Genomic DNA, 15268 nt, shown 5'->3' with positions numbered 1-15268 from the left:
GATAATATTTCACTGAATAATTTGTTTTGGTTCTTATATCCAGCTTGATCTATTTTCCTTTTTGAAAATTAAGCCTTCATAATGCATTTTATAAGCCCTACATAGATGGTTCACAACTCATTTATAAGCAAATGTCATACTGAAGAGAGTGTAAAGTCAATACAGTATGTAGGTTGCTCTGCCAAATGTAACATAACCACGATGGCATACCCTCACAAAGCTGTGCTTCACAAAGGGTGAGCAATGCTATCTTTGATTATAGCAATTGCGTGACTCATGCTCCAGTCCTTTTCTTTAGATCTGACAATCTTTCTTATTCTGTCTCTCTCTCTCTCTCTCTCCCAGAACCGCTTCCACTTGCAGATGGTTACGCGGATCCCCCCGTCAGGCCTGTCAGAGCTGCTGCTGACTATTCTCCAGCGGAGCGGCTGGCAGGAGGGCATGGCTGTGCTGTGCCAGGGTTGGGAGGAGGCTGGCCTGCTGGAACTACTGGAGATCCAGAGCCGCCTTGGCTGGGGCGCCACCCGCTGGCACCTCCGAGCCCTCCTCAATCTCACCCGGGCCGGGCCCACAGAATCCGAAATCCAGGACTTCCTTTCGGAACACTTCCGGGGACAGGGGCCAAGTCAGATCCTGCCACCGGCCGCGGTACTGCTGTTCGGGGCCGACCCGGAGTGTGCCGCGGCGGTGCTGCGGAGCGCCCAGGACTTGGGGCTGACGCTGCCCACAGTGCACTGGGTGCTGGGCTACCCGCTGAGCCCCGACACCCTGCACTCCATCGGCCTGCCCCTGGGGCTGCTGGCCTACGGTGAGGTGGAGCGCAAGCCGCTGGACTTCTACATCCGCGACGCGCTGCAGCTGGTGGGCCAAGCTGTGGCAGCAGCCACAGTGGTGCGTCCCGACCTGGCGCTCATCCAGAACATGGTCAACTGCTACGACAAGCCCAACAAGCATGAGGTGCCCTCTTCCGGACAGTACCTCGCCAGGTAAAGCTGGTTTACTTTTAACCTTTGACTCACAAAGTCTCTGGAGGTTTGAAGGATTATTTTACACACATACACACACTCACATTAAGTTTGAGATCACTTTATTGGTCAATTGCACACAGCGTCCAACTGAAATTTGACTTCCGCTTTTAACCCAACCCCTCCGAAAGACACACATAAATACACATAATTTGGAGAGGAGCGGGGTGCTGCCACACTGGGCACCCAGAGAGCTGTTGTTGTGGGGGGCTAAGTGCCTTGCTCAATGGCACAACGACAGACAATGGCATCTAGGATTTAATACCAGCAACCCTCCGGTTGCTAGCTCTCTTCCTACCAGATTTTTCCTGTCGGACCCGGGATTTGAACCGGTTGCTGGCTTGCCTCTCTAACCGCTGGGCTACCTGCCGCATACATATATATTGTACATACAGTGCCTTCGGAAAGTATTCAGACCCCTTTACCTTTTCCAGATTTTGTTACGTTACAGCCTTACTCTAAATTGGATTAAATCAAGAATGTTCCTCAGCAATCTACACACAATACCCCAAAGTGACAAGGTGAATTTTTTTTTTGGTGCAAGTTTATTACAAATAAAAAACAGAAATACCTTATTTACATACGTATTCAGACCCTTTGCTATGAGACTTGAAATTGAGCTCAGGTACATCCTGTTTCCATTGATCATCCTAGAGATGTTTCTACAACTTGATTGGAGTCCACCTGTGCTAAATTCAATTGATTGGACATGATTTGGAAAGGCACACACCTGTCTATATAAGGTCCCACAGTTAACAGTGCATGTCAGAGCAAAAAAAAAAGCCTTGAGGTCGAAGGAATTGCCTGTAGAGCTCCGAGACAGGATTGTGTTGAGGCACAGATCTGGGGAAGCATACCAAAACATTTATGCAGCATTGAAAGTCCCCAAGAACACAATGGCCTCCATCATTCTTAAATGAAAGAAGTTTGGAACCACCAAGACTCTTCCTAGAGCTGGCTGCCCAACCAAACTGAGCAATCGGGGGAGAAGGGCCTTGGTCAGGGAGGTGACCAAGAACCCGATGGTCACTCTGGCAGAGCTCTAGAGTTCCTCTGTGGAGATGGGAGAACCTTCCAGAAGAGCAGCACTCCCCCAATCAGGCCTTTATGGTACACTCTAAAAAATAAAATCTTCCTGGAGTATCCTTTAGGGGTTTAGGGGAACCCCTATAAGTTATTCTAAGTATCCCTTTTAATGGATCCTCGAAGAACGTTTTGAAGAACATTTTGAGGTTCATTTTTGAACTACCCCCCCCTGTTATTATTATTATTATTAATGATAACAATATGCATAACAATAACACAATATTTTAGTTCTCAGTGTTAATTATGATTTTAGTGGCAAAAATCCAAATATGAGGTAAAGGCCCAGCAGAGCCCCAAGTCCAATGGCTATATCCTCTGCCGTGTTGATGTTCTCCATTTAAAAAATAAATGTAAAAAAATTGGTCACATGCACATATTTAGCAGATGTTATTGTGGGTGTAGCAAAATGCTTATCCTAGCTCCAACAGTGTAGTAGTAGCTAACATTTCACAACAATACACAAATCTAAAAGTACAAGAATGGAATGAAGAAATATATAGATATTAGGACGAGCAATTTCAGAGTGACATTTATTAAATACAGTAGAATAGAATTCAGTATATTCATATGAGATGAGTAAAGCAGTATGTAAACATTATTAAAGTGACTAGTGTTCCATTATTAAAGTGGCCAGTGATTCCATGTCTACGTATACAGGGCAGCAGCCTCTAAGGTGCAGGGTTGAGTAGCCGGGTGGAAGCCGGCTAGTGATGGCTGTTTAACAGTCTGATGGCCTTGAGATAGAAGCTGTTTTTCAATCTCTCTGTCCAAGCTTTGATGCACCTGTACTGACCTCGCCTTCTGGATGAAAGCGGGGTGAACAAGCAGTGGCTCGGGTGGTTATTGTCCTTGATGATCTTTTTGGCCTTCCTGTGACATCGTGTGGTGTAGGTGTCCTGGAGGGCAGGCAGTGTGCCCCCGGTGATGCGTTGAGCAGATCGTACCACCCTATGGAGAGCTCTGCGGTTCCAGGCGGTGCAGTTGCCGTACCAGGCGGTGATACAGCCAGACAGGATGCTGTCAATTGTGCGTCTGTAAAAGTTTCTGAGAGTCTTAGGGGCCAAGACAAGTTTCTTAATCCATAGCCAGTATGATTTTGCAGTGCATGGTAATCGAACAGGTTTCTTGTTATATTCATCCGCGGTGTAGGGAAGGTAGAGTCTGTCAATCCCCCAAAACGTAATTAACAAAACATGGTTTTCATACACATACCTTGTCCATAATGTAGAGGCCTATGGGATATTCATTGAATAGGTAAGGGAGGATGGTAAATGTGCATAACATACCAATACCAATTGACATACCTTTGTATGCCTCCTTGTCTGTATACCTGCAGACACAGACACCAACGTGAGCAGTTCAGTCATCTGCACCCAATACAGCCAGCCTTCAACATATTCTCATAGCCTACATATGCGTAGCTCTTTGTTGATTAATATCCTATAATGTCCATTTTCTGTTTTTAGAAAGATTTGCACAAATATGAAAAGATAGATGGTATCATCATAAATCAATATCAATTTAGATCATACAAGGGACAAACCTTAGCTTAAATTGAGGAGATCTTTTACATTTTTCAGTTAAGTGCCTGCACCTACTGTTCTTTCAAATTAAAATCCAAATGTTTATGTTTGGCAGTTAGGTTCCTGCAAGAACCCACACCAACTAAGGAGCTTCCTCGATGAACCCCACCTCCTATGGGGTTCTTGGAAGAACCTTTTGGGGGCCATTTTCAGTGCCTAGAACCATAAGGTACTTAGAAGAACCCGTTTTGAGTGTATATTGGCCAAATGGAAGCCACTCCTCAGTAAAAGGCACATGACAGGCCGCTTGGAGTTTGACAAAAGGCCGCTTGGAGTTTGACAAAAGGCACCTAAAGACTCTCAGACCATGAGAAACAAGATTCTCTGAAATGATGAAACCAAGATTGCACTCTTTGGTCTGAATGCCAAGCGTCACGTCTGGAGGAAACCTGGCACCATTCCTACGGTGAAGCATGGTGGTGGCAGCATCATGCTGTGGGAATGTTTTTCAGCGGCAGGGACTGGGAGACTAGTCAGGACCGAGGGAAAGATGAACGGAGAAAAGTACAGAGAGATTATTTATGAAAACCTGCTCCAAAGCACTCAGGACCTCAGACTGGGGCGAAGGTTCACCTTCCAACAGGACAATGACACTAAGCACACAGCCAAGACAACGCAGGAGTGGCTTCAGGATAAGTCTCAATGTCCTTGTGTGGCCCAGCCAGAGCCCGGACTTGAACTCGATCGAACATCTCTGGAGAGACCTGAACATAGCTGTGCAGCAACGCTCCCCATCCAACCTGACAGAGCTTGAGAGTATATACAGAGAAGAATGGGAGAAACTCCCCAAATACAGGTGTGCCAAGCTTGCAGCGTCATACCCAAGAAGACTCGAGGCTGTAATCTCTGCCAAATGGGCTTCAGTAAGGTACTTTGTAAAGGGTCTGAATACTTGTGATATGTGATATTTCAGTTAAACATTTTTTTTTTTATAAATTAGCAAAAATGTTTAAAACCTGTTTTTGCTTCATCAATAATGGGGTATTGTGTGTAGATTGATGAAGAAAAAAAACATGTAATCAATCACAAAATGTGGGTAATGTCAAGAGGTCTGAATACTTTCCAAATGCACCGTACATACGTACATAAATACGTAGTCTTACATCTCCTCCCTTTAGCCAAGTTGTGTCTGAATATAGTGTTTTTGGGTCCATATTATTATAATGGACTTGGTAAGTGCTATAGACAGTTGAGCAGTGGTTCTTTCCCAGTGTTTGCATGAGTCTGCAAATAGGCCTATCTGTTGCTGAGGTCAGACTGCTAGTCACCCCTAACCACAGAGCAGCTCCTCCAAACACAGCGATAGATGCAGCCTCCTGTGTATGGAGTGAGGCTAGAGTGTGTTTGTACACGCACATGCATATGTATACACATACACACAGACAGATACTCACACGCGCACGCACACACACACTTAATACTCTCTCTCACACACATACACACAGATAGATACTCACACACGCACACACTCTCTCTCTTCCTGTCACACACACACACACACACACACACACACACACACACACACACACACACACACACACACACACACACACACACACACACACACACACACACACACAGCTGGAATACAAACATGAAGTGGAGGAGGGTAGAGCTTTAAGCTTTATTCATGGGTTCCAGTCAGTTGCCTCCCCAATAGGGGAGCCAGCCAGGCAGGCAGGCTTCCTTATCAAAAGAGCCCACAGCCCTTTCTGCCTCTCAGTGGCTCAGAGCAGAGCGACAGCAGCACACAGCTTTACACCCGCTGTATCTGCCATGGACCAGAGTAACAACAGCTGCGCAAGCTAGCCATGCAGACAGTGTCTCAGCACAAAAACACAATAGGATGAGCTACAATTGGGCCCAATTGTACCCCGACTCAGCTAAAACATGTTGGAAAAAAGAATATAGTGGAAATTATGAAGGAAATAAGTGGTGGCGGCTGGACTGCTAGAGTACTGGTGTATCGCATTTATTCATTGGCGTAAAAAGGCAAGCCATTTTCCCGTGGTGAGCAGTAAGCTTCAAGAGTAGAGTTTGTTGCCTGGGGCTTCAACACAGAGGAGAATGATTACAACATTACGGCGTCTCCGCGTATGAGAAACATTTTGGAAATCACCCCATTATAACTATATTCAGTTCTACCAGGTCATTTAAGAGGGCCATCAAATGAATGGGATTGCACTGGGTGCCTAGTGCCTAGTAAAGATCGACGATGTCAAGCTTACGACGACGTTTTGCTCAGGAACAACTCCATGATGAAGTGTCATAATCATGATGGCGCTTAGACACATAACAGCTACATAACAGAACAGCTATTAGAGAGAAGAGGGCTTCGGGGGAGGAAGGAATGGAATATGAGAGAAATGCACGAGGGATGGTAGTGAGTAAAGAGAGGAGCTGTAGAGAAACCCAAAAGGTACAGGTTGGGGGGGGGGGGCTTTTAAGTAATTACAACCTGTACCTACTGGTAAAGAGAAACGCATAGCCTTTCAATGTAATGATGTAATGGCATTCAGCTCCTTTTCCCTCTTGTGGGACTGAGGTGGGGGGCTATATAGGCTGAGATAGGGAGAAATTAATTACCTAAAGGTATGGAGCCAAATGACCTTTTTCTGATTCATCCATCCCTCTGCCTTTTTCTGATTCATCCATCCCTCTGCCTTTTTCTGATTCATCCATCACTCTGCCTTTTTCTGATTCATCCATCCCTCTGCCTTTTTCTGATTCATCCATCCCTCTGCCTTTTTCTGATTCATCCATCCCTCTGCCTTTTTCTGATTCATCCATCCCTCTGCCTTTTTCTGATTCATCCATCCCTCTGCCTTTTTCTGATTCATCCATCCCTCTGCCTTTTTCTGATTCATCCATCCCTCTGCCTTTTTCTCATGACTCAACATGACTGTCACAACTGCCCTTAGCCAATGGGATTGGCTGGGTCTGAATTGCCTGAAGTGACCCCTTCGCTAGGCTAAGCTAAACCCATATGCCGTAACTAACTGGAGGGCTAGTGGATTTGAAAAAGTCATCAACTGTTGTTTTGAGGGTGAAATTTCAACCCAATGATCGTTATCATTGTAACCAATTTTTGACTTAGACAAACCATGTTTAGAAAAAATTGAATTTTTACCTTTGTAACAATTTCAGATGTTCAACGTTATACCAACTATAAAACACAAACAACAAACAATAGGTTCGGCAGATCTACAGCTATTCATTTGGTCTGCCATCCAGGGTTTTAACCAAGCCCAGCTTTTATATTTGTCGCTGACTACTACCAATGTGTTATCGTGAGAATGATTGTTGAGAGACCTCTTAATAACTAAATATGTTCACCGTTGCTACCGAAGTCATTCCTAAAGGTAGGCTTAACAGAGAACCAGACACATCTATCCAAGCAGAAGACGTATCTCCTTCAAATGTTGATATTTGGTTGCGCTGACAACCAAACACAATTCAATATCCAGTTTGTCTACAAATGAATGATTGATATGTTGGATTTACGTCTCCAGCTCAACCAAATATCAAAGTTAAAGAAAGTTAAAGAAACTAAAATCAAATCAAACTTTAAATGCACTTTAACAAATGACCTGGATCAAATCAAATCAAACTTAATTTAAAGTACAATTTAAAGTTTGATTAGATTAGATTTAGTACTATCCTTAAACTTTTGGGGGGGTTGAGATCGAGACGTGAATCCAACATGTCAGTGATTCAATTGGTTGTCAACGCAACCAAATATCAACACTTGAAGGAGATGTATCTTCTGCTTGGATAGTTCCATCTGTGCCACTTAGTCTGGCTTTAATTCAAGTTTGTCTTCAAATTAATCATTGATATGTTGGATTCACATCTCCATCTCAACCAAAAATCTAAGTTAAAGAATAGGCCTAAATCAAAATCACTTTACCTTTGATTTTTATTTGAGATGGAGATGTTTTTTTATTTTACTAGGCAAGTCAGTTAAGAACAAATTCTTATTTTCAATGACAGCCTAGGAACAGTGGGTTAACTGCCTGTTCAGGGGCAGAACGACAGATTTGTTCCTTGTCAGCTCTGGGATATGAACTTGCAACCTTTCGGTTACTAGTCCAACGCTCTAACCACTAGGCTACCCTGCCACCCCTGATGTGAATCCAACATATAAATGATTCATTTGTAGATAAACGTGTTGATGTCCAAACAATTCAAAATCACTTTGCAATCCAGTAAATAGCCTATTGACAAGTTAACAAATGGTATGTTGGATTCACGTCTCCAACTAAACCAAACATCTAAGTTAAAGAATAGGATTAAGCCAGTGGCTCAGATGAAACTATCCTCCATTGTCAACCAAACACAATTCAATCATCTTTTTCTAATACAGGAAATAGCCTAAAGTAAAGTTAATCTTACAAACTAATGTAACAGTATTTATTCAACATTTTGAGGCTAGACTAATGTAACTATAAATGTCTTCTTATGTAAATCATAGAAATTGCATGTTTAATATAGCATGCAAATGTCGCAGATCTTGAAGGTCTTGAACAGCATTGATCACTTGCACGATGTACAGTAATTTCATGTCATCTCAACTGCAATCCAGGTCATATGGTTGTGCACAGTGATAACACATTAAGTTGTTGCATAAATACAAATATCAGACATTGTATTCCCATTTCAACTTTGTTGTGCTTTTAAAAAGGTTGAAAGCGCAGCTAACACGTTTAGAGGACATCTAAACCAAAAATCAGACATTGTTCTTCCATTGGAAATTGGCGTTGCTTTTAAATGGTATAAAGCACAGCGACAACACGTTGGGAATTCAACAAACCTCTGGCTGTCTTTTTGAGTGGGCCAATAAAGTTGGAAATCTCATTGTTCAATGTCTCAACCAAATAGGACGCACATTCCCACATAGAAAGGATGTGGCGTTCCCCGTGGGACACGACATTTTTCTTGACAAAGCTGAGCCTAGAGTTTACAGTCTGTGAGGAGGCCCAAAGTGTGACAGGCAGAAAACAGCTAATCCTAGCCAACGGGGAAAACATCTAGCTGTCAGTCAGGGTTGTGATGATACACTGTTGGCCTTGCTGCAGGTGCAGGGTGGATTCGTTTGGCTTCAATAGATGCCAATCCGGGTTTTGACATGTTGTACTACAGTACCGGTGTCTGTCTAGACTGTGCTGCAGGTCAGATGTGTCACTGTCTGCAGTTCACGGTCCGTCCATTTTGTACAGTAAGTTTGAAACTGTACAGTCTGACTCACTATCCCTCTGGCAAGAAGCTATTGGAGTCCATGCCCCTCCCCCCACCACACCATAAGAAATCATCTATGGGAAACACTGGTGATTTATTATGCGCTGGCGTCGGACTCTCACAAGTGCATGCAATAAATAGTCTGAATCTAATGAGATCTCCTCTGGCCCATAGATTCCTGTCTAACACGTCGTTCTCGGGGCTGACAGGGCCGGTGTCGGTGCAGAGGAACCTGTCCCGGGTTCTCACCTCTCAGCGCTTCCACATCTGGAGCCTGCGGCGGGATGCGGTGGGCCAGCCCACCTGGGTGACGGTGGGCAGCTGGGAGGGGGGCCGCCTGAAGGTGGAGGACCAGAGCCTTTGGCAGGGTCCTAATGGCAAGGGCCACGACCGGGGGGAAGGCCAGAGGAGTGGGGGCCGGTGGCAGCCAGGCATGCCTGTGGCAGACAGCCGGGTGCGGGTAGTTACCCTGGTGGAGCACCCCTTTGTATTCACGCGGGAAGTCGATGAGGACGGGAACTGCCCGGCGGGACAGTACTGCCTGGACGCAGGGACGAACAGCTCGGACATGCTGGAGAGCTACTTCAGCGAGCGTGCCTCGGGAAACTCTACCTTCCTGCCCACGGACTACAGCAAGTGTTGCTACGGATACTGCATTGACCTGCTGGAGAAACTGGCCGAGGACTTGCGCTTTGAGTACGACCTGTACATCGTGGGTGACGGGAAGTATGGAGCGTCGAAGAGCGGCCGCTGGACAGGGCTGGTGGGCGACCTGCTCAATGGCGTGGCCGACATGGCCGTCACCTCATTCAGCATTAACTCAGTGCGTAGTCGCGTCATCGACTTCACCTCGCCCTTCTTCTCCACCTCACTAGGTATCCTGGTGCGCAGCAAGGACACAGCGGCACCCATTGGTGCCTTCATGTGGCCCCTTCACTGGTCCATGTGGGTGGGTATCTTCGTGGCACTGCACATCACCGCCCTCTTCCTCACCCTCTACGAGTGGAAAAGCCCTTTTGGCATGACGCCACACGGACGCAACCGCCTGCGGGTCTTCTCCTACTCGTCGGCGCTCAACCTGTGCTACGCCATCCTGTTCGGCCGCACAGTCTCCAGCAAGACTCCTAAGTGCTGGACGGGTCGGTTTCTGATGAACCTGTGGGCCATCTTCTGCCTGCTGGTGCTGTCCAGCTATACAGCCAACCTGGCCGCCGTCATGGTCGGCGAGAAGACCTTCGAGGAGCTCTCGGGGATCCACGACGCCAAGGTGAGACCCACACTTAATAGTTATTTTAATGTTGTCTGTAATTATTTGTTTTGATTATTAACTCTTTCCCCTCTCTTTCCCCCATCCCAATCTCCCTCTCTTCCCCTCTCCCTTCCTCCTCCCTCTTTTCCTCCCTAGCTCCACCACCCGTCCCATGGTTTCAGGTTTGGGACGGTGAGGGAGAGCAGTGCCGAGGAGTACATGAAGAAGAGTTTCCCAGAGATGCACGAGTACATGAGGCGCTACAATGAGCCCACCACACCTGATGGAGTGTCCACCCTCAAGTAAGAGATCAAAACATATACAACCCCACTCATGGAGAACTACAGATTGCGCAAGATTTGTTCCAGGCCTACACTCACATAGCCGATTCAGCTAATCAAGGTCCTAATGAGCAGCTGCTTCTGAAGTAGGTTTCCAAGAGTAGGATTGTCCACAGCACTCCTGATCTATAGCCAAAGAAATGATATTTATTTAAGAACAAATTCTGATTTACAATGACAGCCTACCGGGGACACTGCCTTGTCCAGGGGCAGAACCACAGCTTGGGGATTCAATCCAGCAACCTTTCGGTTACTGGCCAAACGCTCTAACCACTAGGCTACCTGCCACCCCAAATTCTTGTGAGTGCTTATAAGGATTGTTGAAGTTATTTGTCTAGAGGTGGATAAAGTAGAACACAGAGTAGATAGATACTTTCTCTTTCTACTCTGTCAAGAAAGAGTTTTGAATTCTCTGTCTTCCTCTCTCCCTCCTACGGGAGAAGTGTTTGTTGTGGTTCTCAGACTTAAGTCTGTCATCCAGGCAGACAGAAGAGAAAGGCAATGGAGAGGAGAGCCCAGTGGTATTGCTTCAAAAAAAGATGAAATGTGAAAGGGAGCAAACACAAACAAAATGGCTCTCTACACAGGGTTGAACTTCAGGTGGATGAAAGAGGTTATAGTTCAATTCAAATGAGGAGAGAGAAGACAGCTGGCATTTGAGCTTGTGTGTGTGACTGTGTGGAATGTGGATCTGCCTATCTTTGCTTTGTTAGATCTTTTGACTATGCTAGCCAGTAGCCATATACAGATATTTTTTGTATTGTGTTGCAAATACTTACTTTTAAGGGCAAATCCCTTTGAATACAATCACTTTTTGACAGCACCCCTTTTTATTTGAACAAAACCTTCTATACATATTTACCCATTATAGAAGTGGTCAGAAAGTGAGTTTTTGGATCTGAATGCCAAAACATTGAAGAGATAAAGGTGATCAAAGTTGACCTATTTTGCATACCCCACCATACCATTTACATTTACATTTAAGTCATTTAGCAGACGCTCTTATCCAGAGCGACTTACAAATTGGTGCATTCACCTTAAGACATCCAGTGGAACAGCCACTTTACAATAGTGCATCTAAATCTTTTAAGGGGGGGGGGGGGGGGTGATGAGAAGGATTACTTTATCCTATCCTAGGTATTCCTGAAAGAGGTGGGGTTTCAGGTGTCTCCGGAAGGTGGTGATTGACTCCGCTGTCCTGGCGTCGTGAGGGAGTTTGTTCCACCATTGGGGGGCCAGAGCAGCGAACAGTTTTGACTGTTCCTGATACCATGAGACATCCATCTCTTCATCATTGGAAAAGATAAACAGTTGAGATTGATATCAATTAAAAGCTTTACAAACAAGGTTGTCAAACAACGTTGTAATTTATTGAGAGAAAAAAACTGTTTTAATAATACATTTTTAAAAAAAAATAGTTTAACCTTAAACGTCAATTATTTAAAAACGAATAAACTTCTTTTTTTTCATATTCGCATATGTTGTTGCTTAGACCATATTATACATCATCTGAGGTGTTTGTGTTGTGGCTGCCATCGGCTGAGACACAACGTGCTCTTGAATATAGGGTGAGTGTCATGTTTTGGCTAACAAATGAACTAAAATGGGAATAAAATTGAAATTGGTACCACAAAGATGTTTTGAGGCCCACACATCAGAGAATATTGACTTCAATGGGAATATCTGTTGGCTTAAGTTATACTGTCAATTCTCCATTAGAAACGTATTGAAATCAAGGAAATATAGATAGAATAGATATGACCATTTGTGTTAACATTCGACAGCGGATGGACCGGACCGGTGGCCATCTCCGAGATAGTAATTAGAAGTTACGATTTCAATTTGATTTCAATTTCAGTGGAGCACCAGCTGAACTGCAGTGTTCTGAAAGAATAGGTCCATTCTACGAAATATATTTATACAACTGAAATGACAACCACCCTCTATTTAAGAGCACATTGTGTCTCAATCAATGGTGGGCATGACACAAAAACCTCAGATGATGTAAAAATAGGTTCTAATTTACGTTAAAGGTAAAAAAAATAAAAAACATCATTTATTTTCAAGAAATTATGAAATAGTTTGACAACCCTGTTTGTAAACTTTCAAATGATGTCAAACTCAACCATTTATCTTTTCCAGTGATGAAGACATGGATGTCTCATGGTATGCTGGGGTATGGAAAATAGGTCATCTTTGAGCACCTTTATCTCCTGAATGTTTTGGCATTCAGGTCCAAAAAGTCACTGTCTGACCACTTCTCCCATGGGCAAACATATATGTGAACCGTTGTTTAAATCAAAAGGGAGGATGTCAAAAAGTAACTGAATTGAAATGGATTGACCCTTAATTACACATGGCCTATATGGATTTGGCCTATATGGATAGGGCTATATTGAAATGTTTCTTACAGAAGAGAAAAGGGAAAGCATAACCATTGTAGCAATTGAAAAGGGAACAATTTGGAGATTATGGGACAATTATTAGACTAAAAGTGAGGACACCACACTGAATCCAAATTGTAGATTTTATCCAAACTGTAGATTTTATCTGCATTTTACATTTACTTTTCGCCATATTTGTTTTTGAAAATACTCTATATACATTCATTAACATGATAAGAATATTCTTGGACAATTTGACAACAAAAAAAATGAGAAGTGTTTGAGTGAGAGGTCTAACTGGTTTTTCGAAGTGGCCACACATCTCTCCAAAGAGCACACAGTTCCTTAGTCATTTCAATGCACTTTTATGACTCAAAGTGTCTTCAACTACAAGGTGCTTTTCTTAACGGCTGTTACACTTGTAGTTGTTTTCGTTGGAACACGGCCCTGCTTCTTCGCCGTTACACAATTACTGTTGCTGTTTACATCATTCAAAAAACGGTGAATTATAAATTCGCCATCTGGGTCAGGTGAGCAGAATTTGATAGCACGGGTGTTTGGCCTGCTTGTATGATGTTTCTTATAATTCTTAACGTATCATCTTTCAAAATACATAGAGTTCTCGTAATTTACAGCTTCCCTCACTCAGACAACAAAACATTTGCAAAAGTTGCCTAATTAGCGCGAGGAATGGTGGCATCATTTTGCCAAGTGCAGTGCTCATGTTCAGAATGGCTGTCAGTCAAAACCCATACAGAGCTGTGAAGTGGAAACCATGAGCTCTGACATCATATATAGCATTTTACTGTACAGCCACTGCGTTCCAAATTAGGCGCTTATCAGTGTTCAACTGTGCCATTTTCAACCATATACAGGTACAAGTGTAAAGGGCTACTCCTATTCATCCCCGGAGGAACATAAAAATAAAAATAAAATTGTATTTGTCACATACACATGGTTAGCAGATGTTAGTGCGAGTGTAGCGAAATGCTTGTGCTTCTAGTTCCGACAATGCAGTAATAACCAACAAGTAATCTAGCTAACAATTCCAAAACTACTACCTTATAGACACAAGTGTAAGGGGATAAAGAATATGTACATAAAGATATATGAATGAGTGATGGTACAGAGCGGCATAGGCAAGATACAGTAGATGATATTGAGTGCAGTATATACATATGAGATGAGTATGTAAACAAAGTGGCATAGTTAAATTGGCTAGTGATACATGTATTACATAAGGATGCAGTAGATGATATAGAGTACAGTATATACGTATACATATGAGATGAATAATGTAGGGTATGTAAACATTATATTAGGTAGCATTGTTTAAAGTGGCTAGTGATATATTTTACATCATTTCCCATCAATTCCCATTATTAAAGTGGCTGGAGTTGAGTCAGTGTGTTGGCAGCAGCCACTCAATGTTAGTGGTGGCTGTTTAACAGTCTGATGGCCTTGAGATAGAAGCTGTTTTTCAGTCTCTCGGTCCCAGCTTTGATGCACCTGTACTGACCTCGCCTTCTGGATGATAGCGGGGTGAACAGGCAGTGGCTCGGTGGTTGTTGTCCTTGATGATCTTTATGGCCTTCCTGTGACATCGGGTGGTGTAGGTGTCCTGGAGGGCAGGTAGTTTTCCCCCGGTGATGCGTTGTGCAGACCTCACTACCTTCTGGAGAGCCTTACGGTTGTGGGCGGAGCAGTTGCCGTACCAGGCGGTGATACAGCCCGACAGGATGCTCTCGATTGTGCATCTGTAGAAGTTTGTGAGTGCTTTTGGTGACAAGCCAAATTTCTTCAGCCTCCTGAGGTTGAAGAGGCGCTGCTGCGCCTTCTTCACGATGCTGTCTGTGTGGGTGGACCAATTCAGTTTGTCTGTGATGTGTACGCCGAGGAACTTAAAACTTACTACCCTCTCCACTACTGTTCCATCGATGTGGATAGGGGGGTGTTCCCTCTGCTGTTTCCTGAAGTCCACAATCATCTCCTTAGTTTTGTTGACGTTGAGTGTGAGGTTATTTTCCTGACACCACACGCCGAGGGCCCTCACCTCCTCCCTGTAGGCCGTCTCGTCGTTGTTGGTAATCAAGCCTACCACTGTTGTGTCGTCCGCAAACTTGATGATTGAGTTGGAGGCGTGCGTGGCCACACAGTCGTGGGTGAACAGGGAGTACAGGAGAGGGCTCAGAACGCACCTTTGTGGGGCCCCAGTGTTGAGGATCAGCGGGGTGGAGATGTTGTTGCCTACCCTCACCACCTGGGGGCGGCCCGTCAGGAAGTCCAGTACCCAGTTGCACAGGGCGGGGTCGAGACCCAGGGTCTCGAGCTTGATGACGAGCTTGGAGGGCATTATGGTGTT

General features: G+C 44.3%; 1 protein-coding gene across 1 annotated transcript in view; it reads left to right on the top strand.

The window, feature by feature from the left end:
* Nucleotides 1–351: 351 nt before the first annotated feature.
* Nucleotides 352–15268, top strand: part of grin3bb (glutamate receptor, ionotropic, N-methyl-D-aspartate 3Bb) — a 35321-nt gene continuing 20404 nt past the window's right edge. The window contains exons 1-3 of the mRNA XM_029632200.2: nt 352–986; nt 9107–10199; nt 10338–10483. Coding sequence (XP_029488060.2) covers nt 364–986; nt 9107–10199; nt 10338–10483 — 1862 coding nt within the window. The 5' untranslated portion in view covers nt 352–363. The remainder of the gene's footprint in view (nt 987–9106; nt 10200–10337; nt 10484–15268) is intronic.

This window comes from Oncorhynchus nerka, linkage group LG24, assembly GCF_034236695.1.
Source record: "Oncorhynchus nerka isolate Pitt River linkage group LG24, Oner_Uvic_2.0, whole genome shotgun sequence".
NCBI lineage: Eukaryota > Metazoa > Chordata > Actinopteri > Salmoniformes > Salmonidae > Oncorhynchus > Oncorhynchus nerka.
Note: the sequence above shows the minus strand (reverse complement) of the source record. Positions and strands in the feature narration are given on the sequence as shown.